This window comes from Galeopterus variegatus, unplaced genomic scaffold, assembly GCF_000696425.1.
Source record: "Galeopterus variegatus unplaced genomic scaffold, G_variegatus-3.0.2 Scaffold3879, whole genome shotgun sequence".
NCBI classification, from domain to species: Eukaryota; Metazoa; Chordata; class Mammalia; order Dermoptera; family Cynocephalidae; genus Galeopterus; species Galeopterus variegatus.
Window position 1 is genome coordinate 191,156 of NW_007729990.1, and position 16,126 is coordinate 207,281.

General features: G+C 43.5%; 1 protein-coding gene across 1 annotated transcript; it reads left to right on the top strand.

Annotated features, from left to right (window-relative positions):
• Positions 1–448: 448 nt before the first annotated feature.
• On the top strand, positions 449–13,023 carry BLVRA (biliverdin reductase A; the record flags this gene model as incomplete). Its single annotated transcript, XM_008586211.1, has 5 exons — positions 449–529; positions 6,744–6,776; positions 8,979–9,100; positions 11,532–11,654; positions 12,860–13,023. Coding segments are annotated over exons 2-5 (421 nt in total), but the record flags the coding sequence as incomplete, so codon positions are not given.
• Positions 13,024–16,126: the final 3,103 nt, after the last annotated feature.

Here is a 16,126-nt window from a genome sequence, read left to right on the forward strand (position 1 = left end):
AAAACAAAACAGTGAAAGAATGTGATATGCTCAGTGTGAAGAGTAAATGATTTATATAATTAACATGAAAGGCAGAAATAACACATTGTAAAATCTTGCTTTTAAAAACCTTGACTGATCTTCTGAGGAAGGAAAACATGTTCTCTTTAGAGATCTTTAAAAGCATAGTTATTGAGCTTTTAAAATGTTAGAAACAAAAGTTAGAACTACATGTATTTTGCTTGTGTGGAAGATTGTGTTCCTTGGCCCCCCGACTTGTGAGGTGTGCTATGTATTCTTAGCTGTCCCAGCAGTTCCAGGTTTCCTGGAACACCGCACTTTGCCAGAAAGAACTAGTCATTCAGCAGTAGGGGGCTGTATTCATCTGTTTCTGTTGCTTATAACAGAATACCTGAACCTGGGTAATTTATAAAGAAATAAAATTTATTTCTTACAGTTTGGAGGCTGGGAAGTCCATCATCCAGGGAACACATCTGTGAAGACCTTCCTCTGGTTGGTGACTCTCCGCAGCAACACAGGATAGCACATTGTAAGAGAAAATGGCATGGGCGAGGGAGCTAACCTCCTCACTTGCCCTCCGTATAAAGCCATCAGACCCATGCCCATGACTCCATGAATGCATCAGTCCATTCAGGAGGGCACAGTCCTCACAGTCTAATCACTTTTAAAGGCCCCACCATTCAGTCTTTCAATTACCACAATACCATAGCACTGTTACAGTGGGGTTCAAGTTTACAGTACGTGAACTTTTGGGGGACACATTTGACCCATAGCAGGGACCAACGTTAGGACCTGGACCTTTTGGGGGGGTCAGTGCCTAAGAACATGAGTGGGACCCAAGAATGTCTTGATCTTAACCCAATTTTGAAATTGAGTTACATGTTGTTCTACAATTATTTGAGTTAGTAAGTAGCTCTTTTAAAACATGGATATACCCTTGAGAGTTTAAATATACTAGACATTTATTCTTTGGTAAGAGTGATTTGCCTCATGTTATCTCATTTCTCTCTGTTATATCAGCACCACTTCCAGTAAAAGGTAGAAGCTTTGGAAATGCCAGTGAAGAGGAATAAGAAACATGGAGCAGATGGGCGGGGATAGAAAGGTCGGGTGGGGAAGAGGGTGGGTCTTGTTTGGCAGAGGTGCCAAGGAGCTTTATCTGTTAGCACTTTTGTACCTGGAGCCTCAGAACGCAGTAGTTTCAACCTAGTTTACTTGCTAGTTTACTTGTGTCTGTCTACCCCCTGAGGAAGCAGAAGAGAAGCAGGGAGCCTTCAGTTAACCAAGCCAAGCACCAAGAAACTTAAACCAAAAGGGAACAAAAATATAGAAGTAAAGTGGGTTAGAATTATAGCATGTCAGCACTGAAAGAGAGCGTAGGGGTCATCTAAGTTCATCTGACCCCTCTACTTTTTTAAAGTGCAGAAACTAATGCACAGGGAGACCACGTGCCCCAGCCTTGATCACACAGCTAGTGGTGTCCAAGCCAAGTCTAGAATTCTGGTCTCTTGAGTCACAGGCGGGCTCCTCATCCCCAAGCAAGACAGCTTATCTCAAGACACCTGAGTGCATTGTGTTTGGGGGTCAAAGCAAATAAAGGCTCAAACTCTAAGACTGTTTAGCAGACCTGCTGCAGTAGATATGGGGGGAGGAGAAACCAACTTTAAATTGCATTAGGCAGGTTATTTATGCAAACGTATTGACTTTTTTCAACTTGCTATTGAACCAGTGCAGCCTCAGCTGTTATTTGTCATTGCGTAGTAATTCAGGAACTAACTCAAGATTCTTCTTCTTTTTTAAATTACTTAACTTCTTTAAACATGGTATATACCATGTTTCTGGATGAGAAGGATTATTAATTCACCCTAAATTAATTTATGAATTTGATGCAATCATGGTCACAATACCAGTGGAATTTTTTTTTTACTTAACAGAGATGTTCTAATATTACTCTGGAAGTCTTAGCAAGCAGGAATAGAAAAGAGTATTGAACAAGATTAATGAGAGAACTTGAACTACCAGGCATCAAAACATGGTAAAGCCACAATCATGTAAACAGATATTATAGGCATGGGAAGAGAGGTCTATAGCACACCAGAGAAAGTGGGGGAAAAAAAGAATAACTGTATTCCTAAGAATTTAAGTGTGGAATCAGTGGGGAAAGGAATGAATTATTCAGTAAATAATGTGGACATAACTATTTGGGAAAAAGTAAAGTTATAGTCTTATATCTAGTCATGTACCAAAATACAATTCAGATTGATTAAAAAGTAAAAATGTAATGAAAAAATTAAAGAACTAAAAGAAATAAAAATGTATCTATAAGTATCTTAGGAATGTCTTTCTAAACATAACACTAAAAGTCAGAAAACTTAAAGCATTTTCATGTTTGGCCATTTAAATATTAAACCCTTGAAATAAAGAAAACCTAAACAAACCTAGGTCTTCTTGTTTTAGAATTAGGTGCTAGATGTTTCAGGATATATTAAAATATAGAATAAAACTCTCCCTGGATTCTGTTTGAAGTTTAACTGGTCCTGGAAGAATGGTGGGGAGTAAAGGAGAGAAAGGTGTGTACGATGGCGGGAAAGTAGGGTGTTGGGAGGTGAAGCCAGATCTCACCTGGCCTGTGGTTCCTGCATCTTCTGACAGTGCCATCTTATCAGGGGAGCTGAAAGTTGGAGGGGAAGGAACATGGAAAGGATCTGACTGGCCTTTGCAGTTATGTGACCATGGCAGGTCCCGCCGGTTGCTTGAGGTTCCATGAGCATCTGCTAGAATAGCCCAGTTGAATGTGCTTCATAAACGGCAATATCATTCATTATGTATGGTGTTACCCCTCCCCCATGTCCAACAAGGTAGAATTTCTAGGTGGGATTCTTTCTCGTGCATATGCACCTCTCAAAATCTGTTTTTTGTTCTCTTTTGTTTTGCTTTCCCGAAATTCTGTAGGAGAACAGTGAAGTTAGGTAATGTTTCGTAGACTGCTTCTGTAGGAAAGCTTTCCTGTAATTTCTCATCAGAAAGGGATAGATAGCACCTACTCATGATGTTTCTAATCTGAAAATCTGAAATCAAAAATGCTTCAAAATCCAAAACATTTTGGGCGCAGATGTGATGCTCAAAGGAATGCTCATTGGAGCATTTGGATTTCTGATTTTTGCATTTGGGATGCTCAACTGGTAAGCGTATAATGCAAATAGTTCAAAATCTGAAAAAATTTCACATCTCAAACATTTTGGATAAGGGATACTCAACAAGGACAAAGGACTCAGGATAATTTAATGATTTCTCCTAAATGGGGTTTGGGGCCTGGATACAGAAATAGGAAGCAGTGGAATTGCTAGGTCAGAGGTTGTGTGCATTTGGAATTTTAACAGGTATTGCTAAACTGCCTTCCATTGAGATGGTACCCTTCTGTAGTTCCCCAGTACTGTCAGAGAGAACACTCCTTGTTACCTGTTGGGAAAATAGAATAGTTTGGTCAGGGCCCTTGCCTTGGGTCTCGTTGGGTGTGGTTTAGCACATCCATTGTAAGTAAATTGTGTGTGTGTGTGTGTGTGTGTGTGTGTGTGTGTGTGTGTGTGTGTGTGGAGTTAGTGTGCATGTGCACCAATGTATCTTTTTAGTTTTGTTGTTATTGTGTTCTTCAGAAAGAGAGGGAGAGGGAGAGAGAGGAGAGAGAGGAGTTTTAGTGAAGCAGGCAGGCGGGCATCTGCCTTGGGCATCTGCCCTGTGCGGCCATGCTTTCCAACCTATGGCTTCAAGGACCTTTTGGCCAGTTACCTAGTTTATAGACCTGCAAGTGAGGGGTCTGGGGACCCAGCCTAGCCTATGAAGGATTTGTGATCCAGTCTGTGAATGGGCTTGAGGGGTCTGTGAGCTCCAGACCCAGCCCTAGCTCAACAATTGGCCCAGTTGGCAGGATTACTGGCAGTTAAAAGAGCCCAACAACTGGCGTGGTCACCTAGCTTTACAATTGGTGTCACGAACAGTATTAAGAGCTAGACAATTGGTGCTGTGAACAGGATTCCAGACATTAGCTGTGGCTCCACATTACCCTTTGACCAGCACACTCTGGCAAATATTTTCATCTGTCATTCTGAGAGGGCGTCTTGGTGAAATCATAATTTATACTCTTTGATTATGACTGAGGTTGAATATCATTTTACCTGTTTTGTCACTTGAATTTCCTTTCCTGGTAACCAGAGAGCATTTTAGAGCTGGAATAGACCTTGAGATGAAGTCCATTCTTTCAGCCTACAGTTGAGGAACTTGTTTGAGCATGGTTGCTTGGGTAGTTCATGACTGACACAGGACCAAACACCAGGTCTCCTATTTATCATAATAGCTTGCTGGGTGACTGTAAGACAGGACCTGTAAAGGTCTTTGGAGCAATCTAGGGTTTGTCTCTAGAACTAGAAAGTCTGGAAATCACAGGGCAATGCCATAATGCCTTGGCCAAGTGCTTTTACCTTCCCTGAATTTCAGGCTCTTCATCTGGAACAAGGAATTAATACTAGCTTTTTTTTGCCAAGGTTTAGGACTAATGTATGTAAAGTAGTTGACACAAATAGCCTTACAACTGTTACCATCTTCCTCATATTTGTGCATTTTGTTATCTGGCTGCCACACTCACATTTAAGCCTCAGGGAGACTTGAAATAAAGTACTTAAATAAATAAATAAAGCATGGAAAAGTGTTGGTGAGGGCATCTATGCAGGGCTTCCAGGTAGCAAAGGGAGGGCAGGCAACAGAGCGTGCTCTCTGGGAGCCTCTGCAGTGCAAACCATTGCCCAGCAGGCATCCTTGACTTAGTTCCCTCCCCCCACCTCACCCCATTTAGCTATGGTGTCTTAGCTAGTCTTCTGAGATATTTAATGCTTAAGAAGACATCACAGGAATACTGACTCCCACAAGTTCCCTTTTTCAGATTTGTCAGGAGATACGAAAAGGCTCCAGATTGCACAAGGAAAGACAGCATGTGTGCTGGCCAGGTTGGGTCATGAAGGAGGAATGGGAAGAGAGAAGGGAGGGAGAGGAATTGCTGAAAGTGTTAATTTCAACACAAAACCCAGATGATCACCCCAGGTTGTTTTAGGGTTGCTGAGAGTCAAGGTTTTTTTTCTTTTATGGGGGTTATTATTTTCACTGTTGTTATACATAGTTATCATCTCTATGCTTAACCAAATAGAATGAGATCAAATGTAGTGCTGGCTTTAAGGACAAGGCTGCCACAGCCTTCCCTTTGAGAAGCCCCAGAGCTTCTGAAAGCCTTCCCTTTCACACCCCTTCCTGTCAGTGAGCTCAGAGCAGTCACTTGCATGGGCTTCGGGGACATCCCACCCAGGAAGAGGGGCTGGGGGGCATCTACAGTCCTTCCTCCATCACCTCTACTTATCCACTTGCCCCACCCTTGCCTGCCCAGTTTTAGTCAAAGTGGCAGTTCTAGCGGCTCTGAAAAATGAATGAAAAAGTTAATCTTTACAGGCCTCTCTGTTCTACTTCAATTCTAGTGTTTCTCCAAATGGAGCCTGATGAAGACACAGATTTATGAATTATGTTGACTTCCCCTTTGGATTTCTTGAGAGGAAGAGGTTTGCTGAACACCGGGAACTTCCTTACTTCTGTCCCAAGGACGGTTTTTAGGTTTGTTCTACACTGGAGTGGAAAGAGACATCGCCCCAATTTGGCCACAGGAAGCATTTTTGTCCATGCGCTTCGTCGACTTGAATCACATTCACTTTATGGTCACGTTTGCTCTGGCAGCCATTCCCCCCTTAACCCACTCACTTTGCCACCAACCCACTCTTCTTTCTTTTCTTTTCTTTTCTTTTTTTTCTAAAAAGATGACCGGTAAGGGGATCTTTACCCTTGACTTGGTGTCGTCAGCACCACGCTCAGCCAGTGAGCAAACCGGCCATCCCTATATGGGACCCGAACCCGGGGCCTTGGTGTTATCAGCACCGCACTCTACCGAGTGAGCCACGGGCCGGCCCGAAGACACAGATTCTTATAGCTTCCCCTCCACTCTAAGCCTTCTGAATCAGAATCTAGGGGTGGAACCCAGACATATGCATTTTTAACAAGTAGTCCCAGGAGTACATGAAGGTTTGAAACCACACTGTCTCTTCATTTCTTTTCCCTAACTAACCTGCCTCCCCCTGTTGCATCTTTTCTTACCTCATTCCTTCTGACTCCTGCATGCCTATTTGCTCCCTCTCCTTTCTTCTCCTTAAAGCTAAGAGTGTAGTGTAGCCTGTTGAGCTGTTCTTTTAACATCATAAATTGAAGTCCTCTGGAAACTCAGCTGGGAGGAAAAGAATAAGGGTGTGTAAGGGTGTGTATTTCTCATGACATTGCTTGTCCCCGTGAAAGACGTCCAGATTAAAAGCTGTCCTCTCCAAGCACCAGCTTTGAGACATGCATCATTCCCACGGAGGCATCACATTTCCAGCTACTCTTCCCATATAGGAGATGGATCTTGGGGGATGGAAATGCCCTTCTCTAGAGAAACATTGCTGCTGTGACGTCCCAGGGAAGTCGGTGACCACCAGCCCCAGAGTAGACACCAGTCTGGGTATCTTTGCTGGAGGGCACAAGGTGGTGAAGGCATTTGAGGAAGATGGAACTGATGGGACAGGAAGCAGTGGGAGAGAAAGTCGGGTAGCGGAGGGGAGTGTTTGCATGCAGTTTGGGGCAGGTGCCACCAGAGTCCTGAACCTCTGCTTTTGTCTTCACAGCCGCTGAAGGAAGAGAGCAAGATGAATGCAGAGGTGAGTTCTGTACGAAGACCAGTTTCAGGGATGCTTTTTTTGCAGTGTCCCTCATTTCTCCTCTGTAGGGTATTCTTCCCCTTTCAGAAACTACAGCACAACCAAACATTTCCCCTCCCTCCTACTGACGTGTTCATGGCTCTGGGTAATGTAGGGAGAATTAGGCCCCTCTGAGTTCTTATCTGTGTCCATCCTCCAGCTTCAGTTAGATTCAAATTTCCCCACCACAGCTAATCCTGAAACAACACTCACGAGCGAGGGGTGGCACGGGGTGTAGACGGTGCTGGGTCCAGAGCCCTGCTTTGTGTTATTCTGGGGACACTTAATGTTTGTGAGGACCTTTGTCTGCATTGTGTCCTTGGTGTTCTCACTTCCTGAGCTTTGATCCAAGGAGATGTCAGCTTCTTCATTATCCCTTTGTTTTTTCTCTTTGTTTTATGAATCAGCTTCTACTGCTTTCACCACCCCGAAGGCCAACCTAGACCTTGGGACTCATCACTTAAGCCACTGTTGTGCTGATGCACTCAACTCCTTGTCCCCTGTTCCTGTCAATTCACCAAAGGCTGCTCCCACAGGATGGTGGTCTTGGGTGCATGGTGCAGCTTTGTGCTGTTTGCAGCTGGCAGATGTCTCACAGGCCTCTTCTGGGACACAGTACTGCCCGCCAGGCCCTCTGGGAGGCCTCAGGCAGCTAGTTCCCTGGCCCTGAGCCACCAGGTCCAGCCTCCGTCGTCCTGCGTGTGCGCTGCACTCCCCACAGCCCCTCCTTCCTCTCAGAACCTGCGTCACTTCTTATTTCACAGAGACATGAAGCATTCGGTCTGACGTCACCTCACTCCGTTTCTGCCTGGTCACTTGGCTTGTTCCTCTTGTCACTGTGGGGGGACATTTATCAGCAGGAGAGCTCCCAGATGTAAGGATTAAAAAACCAACCTAATGTGGCTTCTTTCCTGGAAGTCCAGATGAAGGACAGGCTTTAGGGCCATTTGATCAGTGGCTCAGGATCTCATCAAGGATCTGGGATCTTTCCATCTCTCTGCTATTCATCTATATGTTGGCTTCATCCTAGGGGCAGTTCCCTTGTGGTTGTAGGATGGCTACCAGCAGAGTTCTCATTCCCTTTCAGCAGGAGAATGAAGTGGCTTCCTGCAGCTCTTTACACGAGTAGGAACTTCTTGTTTTGAATCTCCACAAAATGCCTCCTTAGGTCTTTTTGGCCAGACAGACTCGTAGAACATTCTACTCAACAATAGCAGGACATACATTCTTTCAAGTGTGCCCAGAACATTTACCAAGGTAGACCATATTCTGGATCATAAAGCATGTCTCAATAAATTTAAAAGTATTTAAATCATTTAAAGGATATTCTCGACTGAGACCAGAGCAGTTGACACAGGAAGAGGGGCAGGATCCATGGGAAGTGGTGATGACTGGATATTGAAGGCAGAGGACAGGGGCTAGTCTGAAAAGACATTCATGTTTCCATGCTTGGAGACATTCAAGAACTGGGTTCGAGGGATGTGTAGGGATCATTTTTATCAGTTTGGATTATATTGAGTTGCTGTCCAACTTTAAAAAGTCAACTTGGTTTTTTTTTACTGTAATACTATTAACAGATGGCCTCCAGAAATGTGCTTAAATAATAGTGAAGGTACCCCAGGGGAGTGGAAGTGAAGTTGGTTGGAACTGAGAAAACTTAATGAGGAGTTTAACCCCTTGGGTCCCGAGTCCAAGTGAGGGAACAGATCGTGGTTTGCCCGTTTGCCCTTGTCTGCTGGCGCCTCACTAGCAGTTGTGGCCTCTGAGTGCCTCCCAGCTGTGTCAGATGTGCATGTCCACTGGAGGAGGGCTTCCGGGAGGACAGAGGCTTCAGACCACGGTGGGATGTGGCTCGAGAGGGAAACTCCCTCATCATTAGAGAGGTGGCAGTAACAGTGGAGAGCCGAAAGGGGGTCTTTTTCCATAGGTGCTTGGGAGGTTTCAATACAGAGACACAGTCAGAGCACCTTCAGGCATATGTTTTGGGTGGAGCTGACTTATCTCTGAACCCTCATTTTGGGGAGTGTCTTATCCCACCCTCAGTGCTGCAGCTTCATGTGTTCTGTGTTGACTGCTTTTCCTGCCTGTGAGGACCCTGTTTTGCTGTTCTCTGTTAGATGCCTGGACTGTTTTCAGTCCCCACCTTGGTCCCTTGTGTTTCAGCCTGAGAGGAAATTTGGCGTGGTTGTGGTTGGTGTTGGCAGAGCCGGCTCCGTGCGGATGAGGGACTTGCGGAATCCACATGCTTCCTCAGCATTCCTGAACCTGATTGGCTTCGTGTCCAGGTGGCTCACACTTGCCTTGTGCCTCATAATTCATGAAAAGTCAGTGAGACGGATTAGGCCACAGGATGGGGAGATTTTCCAGACCCAGGGTAGGGAGAGCCGGCTCCCGCAAGAGATCTGTGCTCAGGGTCAGCCCCGTGAGATCTCAAGTTCCAGTGGGTCTGGGAACTGAGGAGTGATAGGCCTGTGGCTGGGGTGTGCAGTGAGTCAGCTTGGGTTGGGGGGCAAAGACAGGCAGGGAAGATGAGTGCAGGGTCTGCCAGTCAGAAGGGTCACGGTGAACGCATGGTGGGTTTGCCCTGAAAGAAGGCTTTAGGTGGGTGCCAGTTAATTGTTTCATCAGTCATCATAACAGCCATCCCTGTGGTGGCCCTGATGATGTGCCATTCTAAGTATCATTATCAACTCCAGTTTACAGATAAGGATGCTGAGCCACAGAAAGGTTAAGTAATTTACCTGGGGTCACACAGCTGGAAAGTCTAAGAATTGGATATGAATGCAACATGTGTTTGATTCCAAAGCCCGTCTTTTACACACCACGTGTTCTTTTCCCATTGGTAATTTTGAGCCCCACTTTTCTTTAAGGATTCATTTATCTCTAGTCCAAACCAACTTTATTACCTTGTTTCTTCTTCCTCACCCTGTATTCATCTCTTCCCCTCACCCCTGTGGAAGCATTCCCACATAGACACACACATCACTCACCAACTAATCCTGTGTCACATCATTTATCAGTATTAATTGTGAATTAGGTGCAGGCACTGGGCTGGGTATGGAGACATGGCAGTGAGCAAGTTAGGCAAATCTCTATTTTCTGGTGCTTTAGAGACATCAGATAGATATTTATGCAAAGCATAAGTAACTATTGTAATGGTTCATGCAGAAGTTTTTTCATATTTTAATTCATGGGAACACTTTCATCCAATCTGCCTGTCTCAATCCAGCCCCTCTTTGTAGGATTTAAAGTGGGTTTGGGGGCACTAGGGAGATCCAGAAGTGCTGGAATGTGCCCTTGGCCAGTCTTCTCTTCCCTGTAAGAATCCAAGGAAACTGCACACAAATTGGGGATCAAAGTTATCATTAGCCAGCACTATAACCCCCACTGCATTCCTACCTGAAGCTGGGATTGAGCATCCCAGTTGGGCTCAAGGCTGAAGTGGGACCTCTCCTTTTCCCTTAAGCCCCAATCTTCTACCAGTTGGCTGCCAAGATTGACACAGTGCGATCTCCTAAACGACCCAGGTCATGTGGGATGATGGCTGGCTCACACTCCTGCTTTACGGTGCCCCTGCCACTCCTCACCCTAAACCCCTTCTCACAGCCCTGCTTCCCATGACCTACCAACTCAGTTCTGCCACCTTGCCAGCAAGCCTGCTCTGAAACCCTGAACTAGATACGTTCCTTGCCTTCTCCGAGTCTCTCATCCCTACTTCCCAGCACATTTTTCATGTCAGTCTTGTGGTATGTGTGTGCGTGTGTGTTTATCTTTCTCTCTCTATTAGACTGTGAGCTGATTGGAAGGTGAAGATTTTAATTTATTCTCCATGATTTTTCCTATAGTGCTTCATACACAGTAGGCAGATAATAAGTATTGGTCAAATTGAGCAGTGTGGGTTGGGTAGCCCCATAGGAAGGAATCTGGCTTAATATCCTTTGGGAGCCTAACTTCCCCAAAAGCCCTCTGCCTACTGCAGCTCAGCTAGAGCTCGGAGCTGGCTGAGAGCCTCCTGCTGGCTGCTGCACATCCTCTATCACAGCCATCCTTGGAGGACTTCTCTCCTCCTCCAGCCTCTGCACTCAGGCAATATACAGACTGCCAGGGCTTTGGCTCTTCTAAAGCTGGAGCCCCTCCATACTCTGTAAGAGTCAGGAGGCCTTGGCTTCCTGTCCTGACTCTGATCCTAGTTAGCTGTGGCAGTCACTGGGCTTCATTAGCTCAGCAGTAAAGGAGGCAGTAACACCCTCTTTCCACTTGACCGTCACTAGGTGATGAAGTATGGGAAGGACTTGCAGTCACATGGCATTTGTACCCAAAATGTGTTATTGAATTGGATTTGAATTGGGTTTGGTAGTCATAATGTTTGGCCATCTGCTTGGAACTGTAAGTGACCACAGAGAGCTCTTCGCATGAGAAAAAAGGAGATTGTTTTTTGTTTTAGAGAAGGAGTAATTCAAAGACTCTCAGATCATATACACTGTTAGTGGTAAGTGTTGGCACTTGATGCTGCCAAGTCCTCTGGCTTCAGCCCTGAGACTTTTTTTTACTCCATGGTGGAAAATATCCTGAAAGTGGGAGGGAGGAAATTAATTTCTTCATTTCCAAAAGCTGATCTTCAGGATATTGTTGGGTGGCAGGAAGAAAGATGGTGCTCATTTATTCTAAGCTGACATTTTGCCTTCTTTTGAGTTCCATTTCCCTGTTATTCTGAAGTAGACGAGACCTTGGGAGCATTGATGAGGTACAGCAGATTTCTTTGGAAGATGCTCTTTCTAGCCGAGAGGTTGAGGTCGCCTATGTCTGCAGTGAAAGCTCCAGCCATGAAGACTATGTCAGGTGGGTTTTCAATGTAGGCTGTACTTTCCCTGCACACTAGTGCAGGACTATAAAAGTGATGGAGCACGCTGAAACCCCGCAAAGGGGTCTTAATAGTCAATGTGGAAAATTACAATTGTTCAGTGACCTTTGAAATTTGTTGTCAAAATGTTAAAAAAAGGTCTTACTGTTGGTTGTTAATGTATAAGGAAGTGGAGAAAATAGGGAAACTAGTATTTATTTAGTATTTTTTCAATTACTGCAGTAGATTGAATGGCCCCCCAAAGTCATTGAAATTTAGTCCCCACTGTAACTGTTGAGGGTGGGAAATCCTATCAATATAATGGAAAGGTAAGGCCTTGAAGAGATGATTAGGACGTGAGCACTGTGCCCAAGTGGTTTGATCGTTTAATGGTGGTCATGGCATGGTTCGGAGGCTTTCAAAGGAGGAGGTGTGAGGAGTCAGCCCCCTCTCTGCTTCCATCAGCCTGCATGGGATTCCCTGCATTGTTGTAGCGTTACCACCAAGCACAAGGCTCTCACCAGATATGTTCCATGGACTCTGGACTTCTTAACCTCCCAAACTATAAGCAATACATTGTTTTCTTACAAATTACCTAGTTACACCTATTGCAGCAGAAGTAGACTAATACAATTAACATAATAGGATTTTTCCACCTTCTTCACACTGTCACAGTGGGGATTAAGTTTTCAACATGAGCTCTGGAGGGACACAATTCAATCCACAGCAAACGGCTCATACTTCAAGACCCAATTCAGATGTCGTTAGTGACCTTTTCACACTGCTTCAAGCAGAGCTAGTTGCCATGGGTTTTGTAGTTTTCAATTTATAGCTTACATGTGGTAATAGGTAATTTAATTGTTAATGAGTCTTTGTTTCTCCTCTAGAGTAAATGGTAAGTAGTACTTAATTGAATAAACGATTGGATGAATGTTCCACTTATTACCTAACTAGAAAGTCATTCTTTCACAGGATAGTAGAAAACAATGGGAGGCACCATTCTCTTCCATACTCTCTGGTACATACTCTTACCCCCGTTCATGACACACACAGACACACACACACACACACACACAGAGACACACAGACACACACATACACACGACTCTTGTGCACTTACAACATTCTGCTTTCTGTCATTCAGAACATTTTAGTGAAGCTTATTTGATGTGTTCTTTCCCTGTACTTATCTCTTTTACCAAAGGCAGTTCCTTAATGCTGGCAAGCATGTGCTTGTGGAATACCCCATGACGCTGTCTTCCGCAGCAGCTCAGGAACTGTGGGAACTGGCCGAGCAGAAAGGTGACGTATGCTCTGTCTGGAATGTGGCTGCTCTCACTAAGGGTTTCTGCCTCCAGTATTTCTATGGTACCGTCTTTCTGCCTTTAAAGTTTAACCCCATTTTAGATATTTTGCCCTGGCTACACTGGTACTATGGGCTCCCAACCCCCTCTGCACCCCCATACTGTAGGCGTACATAGGGAGGGATGTGAGGGCAGAGAGATGGGTGGGAGTTTGTAGTCTTTTGGCCAAGGCTTATCAGCCTCTTTACTTTAATGAAAAAATATGAATTAGCTTCCACCTATGCTAGTATCATGACATTATTTTGGTTTTATTCAGGTGATACTTACGTTGCTAATGGAATAATGCCCAGATCAGAGTACAGTCATTCCTTGGTATCTGTGGGGAATTGACCACCTATTTACACCAAAATCCTCAAATGCTCAAAGTCCCTTTTATAAAATGGCATAGTACTTATTTGCATATAACCTACACACATCCTTCTGTATTCTCTAAATCATCTCTAGATTACTTATAATACTTAATACAATGTAAATGTTAAGTAAATAGTTGTTATACTGTATTGTTTAGGGAATAGTGACAAAGGGGAAAAAGTCTGTACATGTTCAGCACAGACACAAGCATCTTTTTTTCTTTTTTTTTCCTGTATATTTTTGATCCAAGGTTGATTGAGTCCATGAATGTGGAAGCTGCCACTCCCCCCCATCGATTTGAAGGGCCAGCTATGATTGATTGTCTCATATGCTTACATCATAGTTTTTGTTGTTTTTCAAGAGGAATATTTATTAAATATTTAGTATATGTCAGGAATTTGGAAACTCTGCTAAGCACTTTATATGTTATTTTGCTTAATTCTCCTAGAAACCCTTGGAAGTAGGTATTTTCTCTATTTTACGTATAGGATATCATGGCTCAAAGAAGTTAAATAATTTCTGGCAAGTCACAAAGCTAGTAACATGACTACTATGTGGGAAGTGGCGATTTGAATTCAGTGCTGTCAGCTTTTGAAGTCCGTGTTTGTTCCCCTAAGCCATGCTGCCCTATAGAAGTTTTTATGTTTTTACAGTAACCAGATAAGCCCCTCTGTGGAGGCAACTAGAATGTTTAGGCATTTGAGGAATTAGTTAAGTGAAGTTTAAGTCACATACTCTTTTGTTTGAGCATTTGCCAATGAAAAATCTTTAATATATAAAGAAAGTTTGGTGAACAGGTGTAATGAAAATCAACAAAGAAATCCTGTGCTTACCACCACCATAGACCGATCATACTTTGTTGAAACTCTTGATTTTCTTTCTCCAACACTGGGCTGTGCTTCTTGAGGTCAAGATGCATCTTTCACTTTGGTTGTCTCAGCAGCTGAACACTGCATGGAACTTTGTAGACATTCAGTAGGTGTTTGTTGAATGAACAGTCATATAAATGAATACAGAAGTGAAGGAAAGGATTGGGGAGTTTTGGGGCCTTTACCTTTTATACTATTTCTCATGGCACAGATGTCCATGGAAAAAGTACAAGATGCCAAAGTATGCCACACAGATTTCTTGCTAATTACAAAGGGAAGAGAATGTAATTTTACAATGAAGAGCTCTGTTGTCAACATCCTGACCAAATGATTGCTAATATGACTCAATCTGATGTTATGAGCCAACTAATGTGATTTGCATTACCCATAAGATATTCTTGCAAAATGTTTACCTGAATGTAATTGAGAGTTAAACCAAACTCTCAGTTCACAGGAAATACAGAGATAGAGGAACAAGTTAAATAAAATAATTAAGCATACTAGAGTGTGGAACAAGATAATAGGCTAAGTTTCTGCAAAAAGATAATGCCATTTGTATATGACTTCCTTCCAAAGAGTACAATATGAAAAGGTGAGAAGAAGATTAACTTTACAGTGGAGAAGCCAAACACTACCTCAACTGATGATCAGGGTCAACATCAATAGTGATAAGTCATGTTAAACAGTATATATGCTTGGTATGATGGGGTGAGAATGGCCCTTTACCTCTGTAGTTTTCCTCCCCAGAACACATAACCCCAGTCTAATCATGAGAAAACCATCAAGACAAATCCCCCTTGAGGGACATTCTACAAAATACCTGACCAGTGCTCTTCAGAACTGTCAAGGTCATTAAAAACATGGAAAGTCTGAGAAGCTTTCCAGCCCAAGAGGAGTCTAAGGAGACCTGACAACTAAATGTAATATGGTATCCTGAGTGGCATATTGAACAGAAAAGGTACATTAAGTAAAAACTAAAGAAATCTAAGTAAAATATGGACTTTAGTTAGTTTTTAATAAAGGAGACAAAAATGGGAAACAAAACACTGAGGACCAATGTTAGATTGGTGCCTTGGTATTAGTCCCTTAAGCAGAATCTCGGTGGATATGTGCATATCTTGAATGATTTACAAAAAAGAAGAATGCCCTTAACAATAAAAGTGGCCTTTGTTCTTTAGGAATGTATTCATTACTCATTCCAGAACATTAATTGAGCAGATTTTATAAGATAGTTATGATTATGCACGAGATATTGTACTTGATACTAGGGACACAAAAAGAGAGCCATTATCCTTGATGAGCTTACATTGACAAATGTTTACAGCTAGTAGTATTAACTTACCTGCAGAAAGTGAATTGAAAAGGTATTTACATGTAGCCCATGAAGTAATAATCTTGTTCATCTTGTCATAACTAAATGTTATATTGGTTTGCATGGCAAAAGTTAAGATGATTTGGGAGTGAGGTCAGCAAGATGGTGGAATAAGAATTCCGAGGCCCTTATTCCCCCACAGATACACTGACTTAACACTATATGGACCAAATGGCCTTTTTGAGAATTCTGGAAATGATTTAAGAGGTTGCAACGTGATAGGTAAGCAAAAGCCAAGAAGAGCCACATCAGAGTGGGTATGAAAATTTGTTGCATTAACCTGCCATAGCCCCTTTCTCTCCCCAGTACAATATGGAGCGATTGGGAGAAAACTCCTAACCCCCAACCTCCGTTGGGAGGGGAAGGGAAAAGTGGAACATGCATCCGATGTTCTGGCTTTTCAGGGAGCTTCCTGAGGGACTGGTTTCTGTCTCACCTGACTCAGAGGTCAGCAGAATGACAGTGTACTTCGGGTGCCAGGTTGGGGCCTCCAAAAACAAAGATGAGCACAGTGG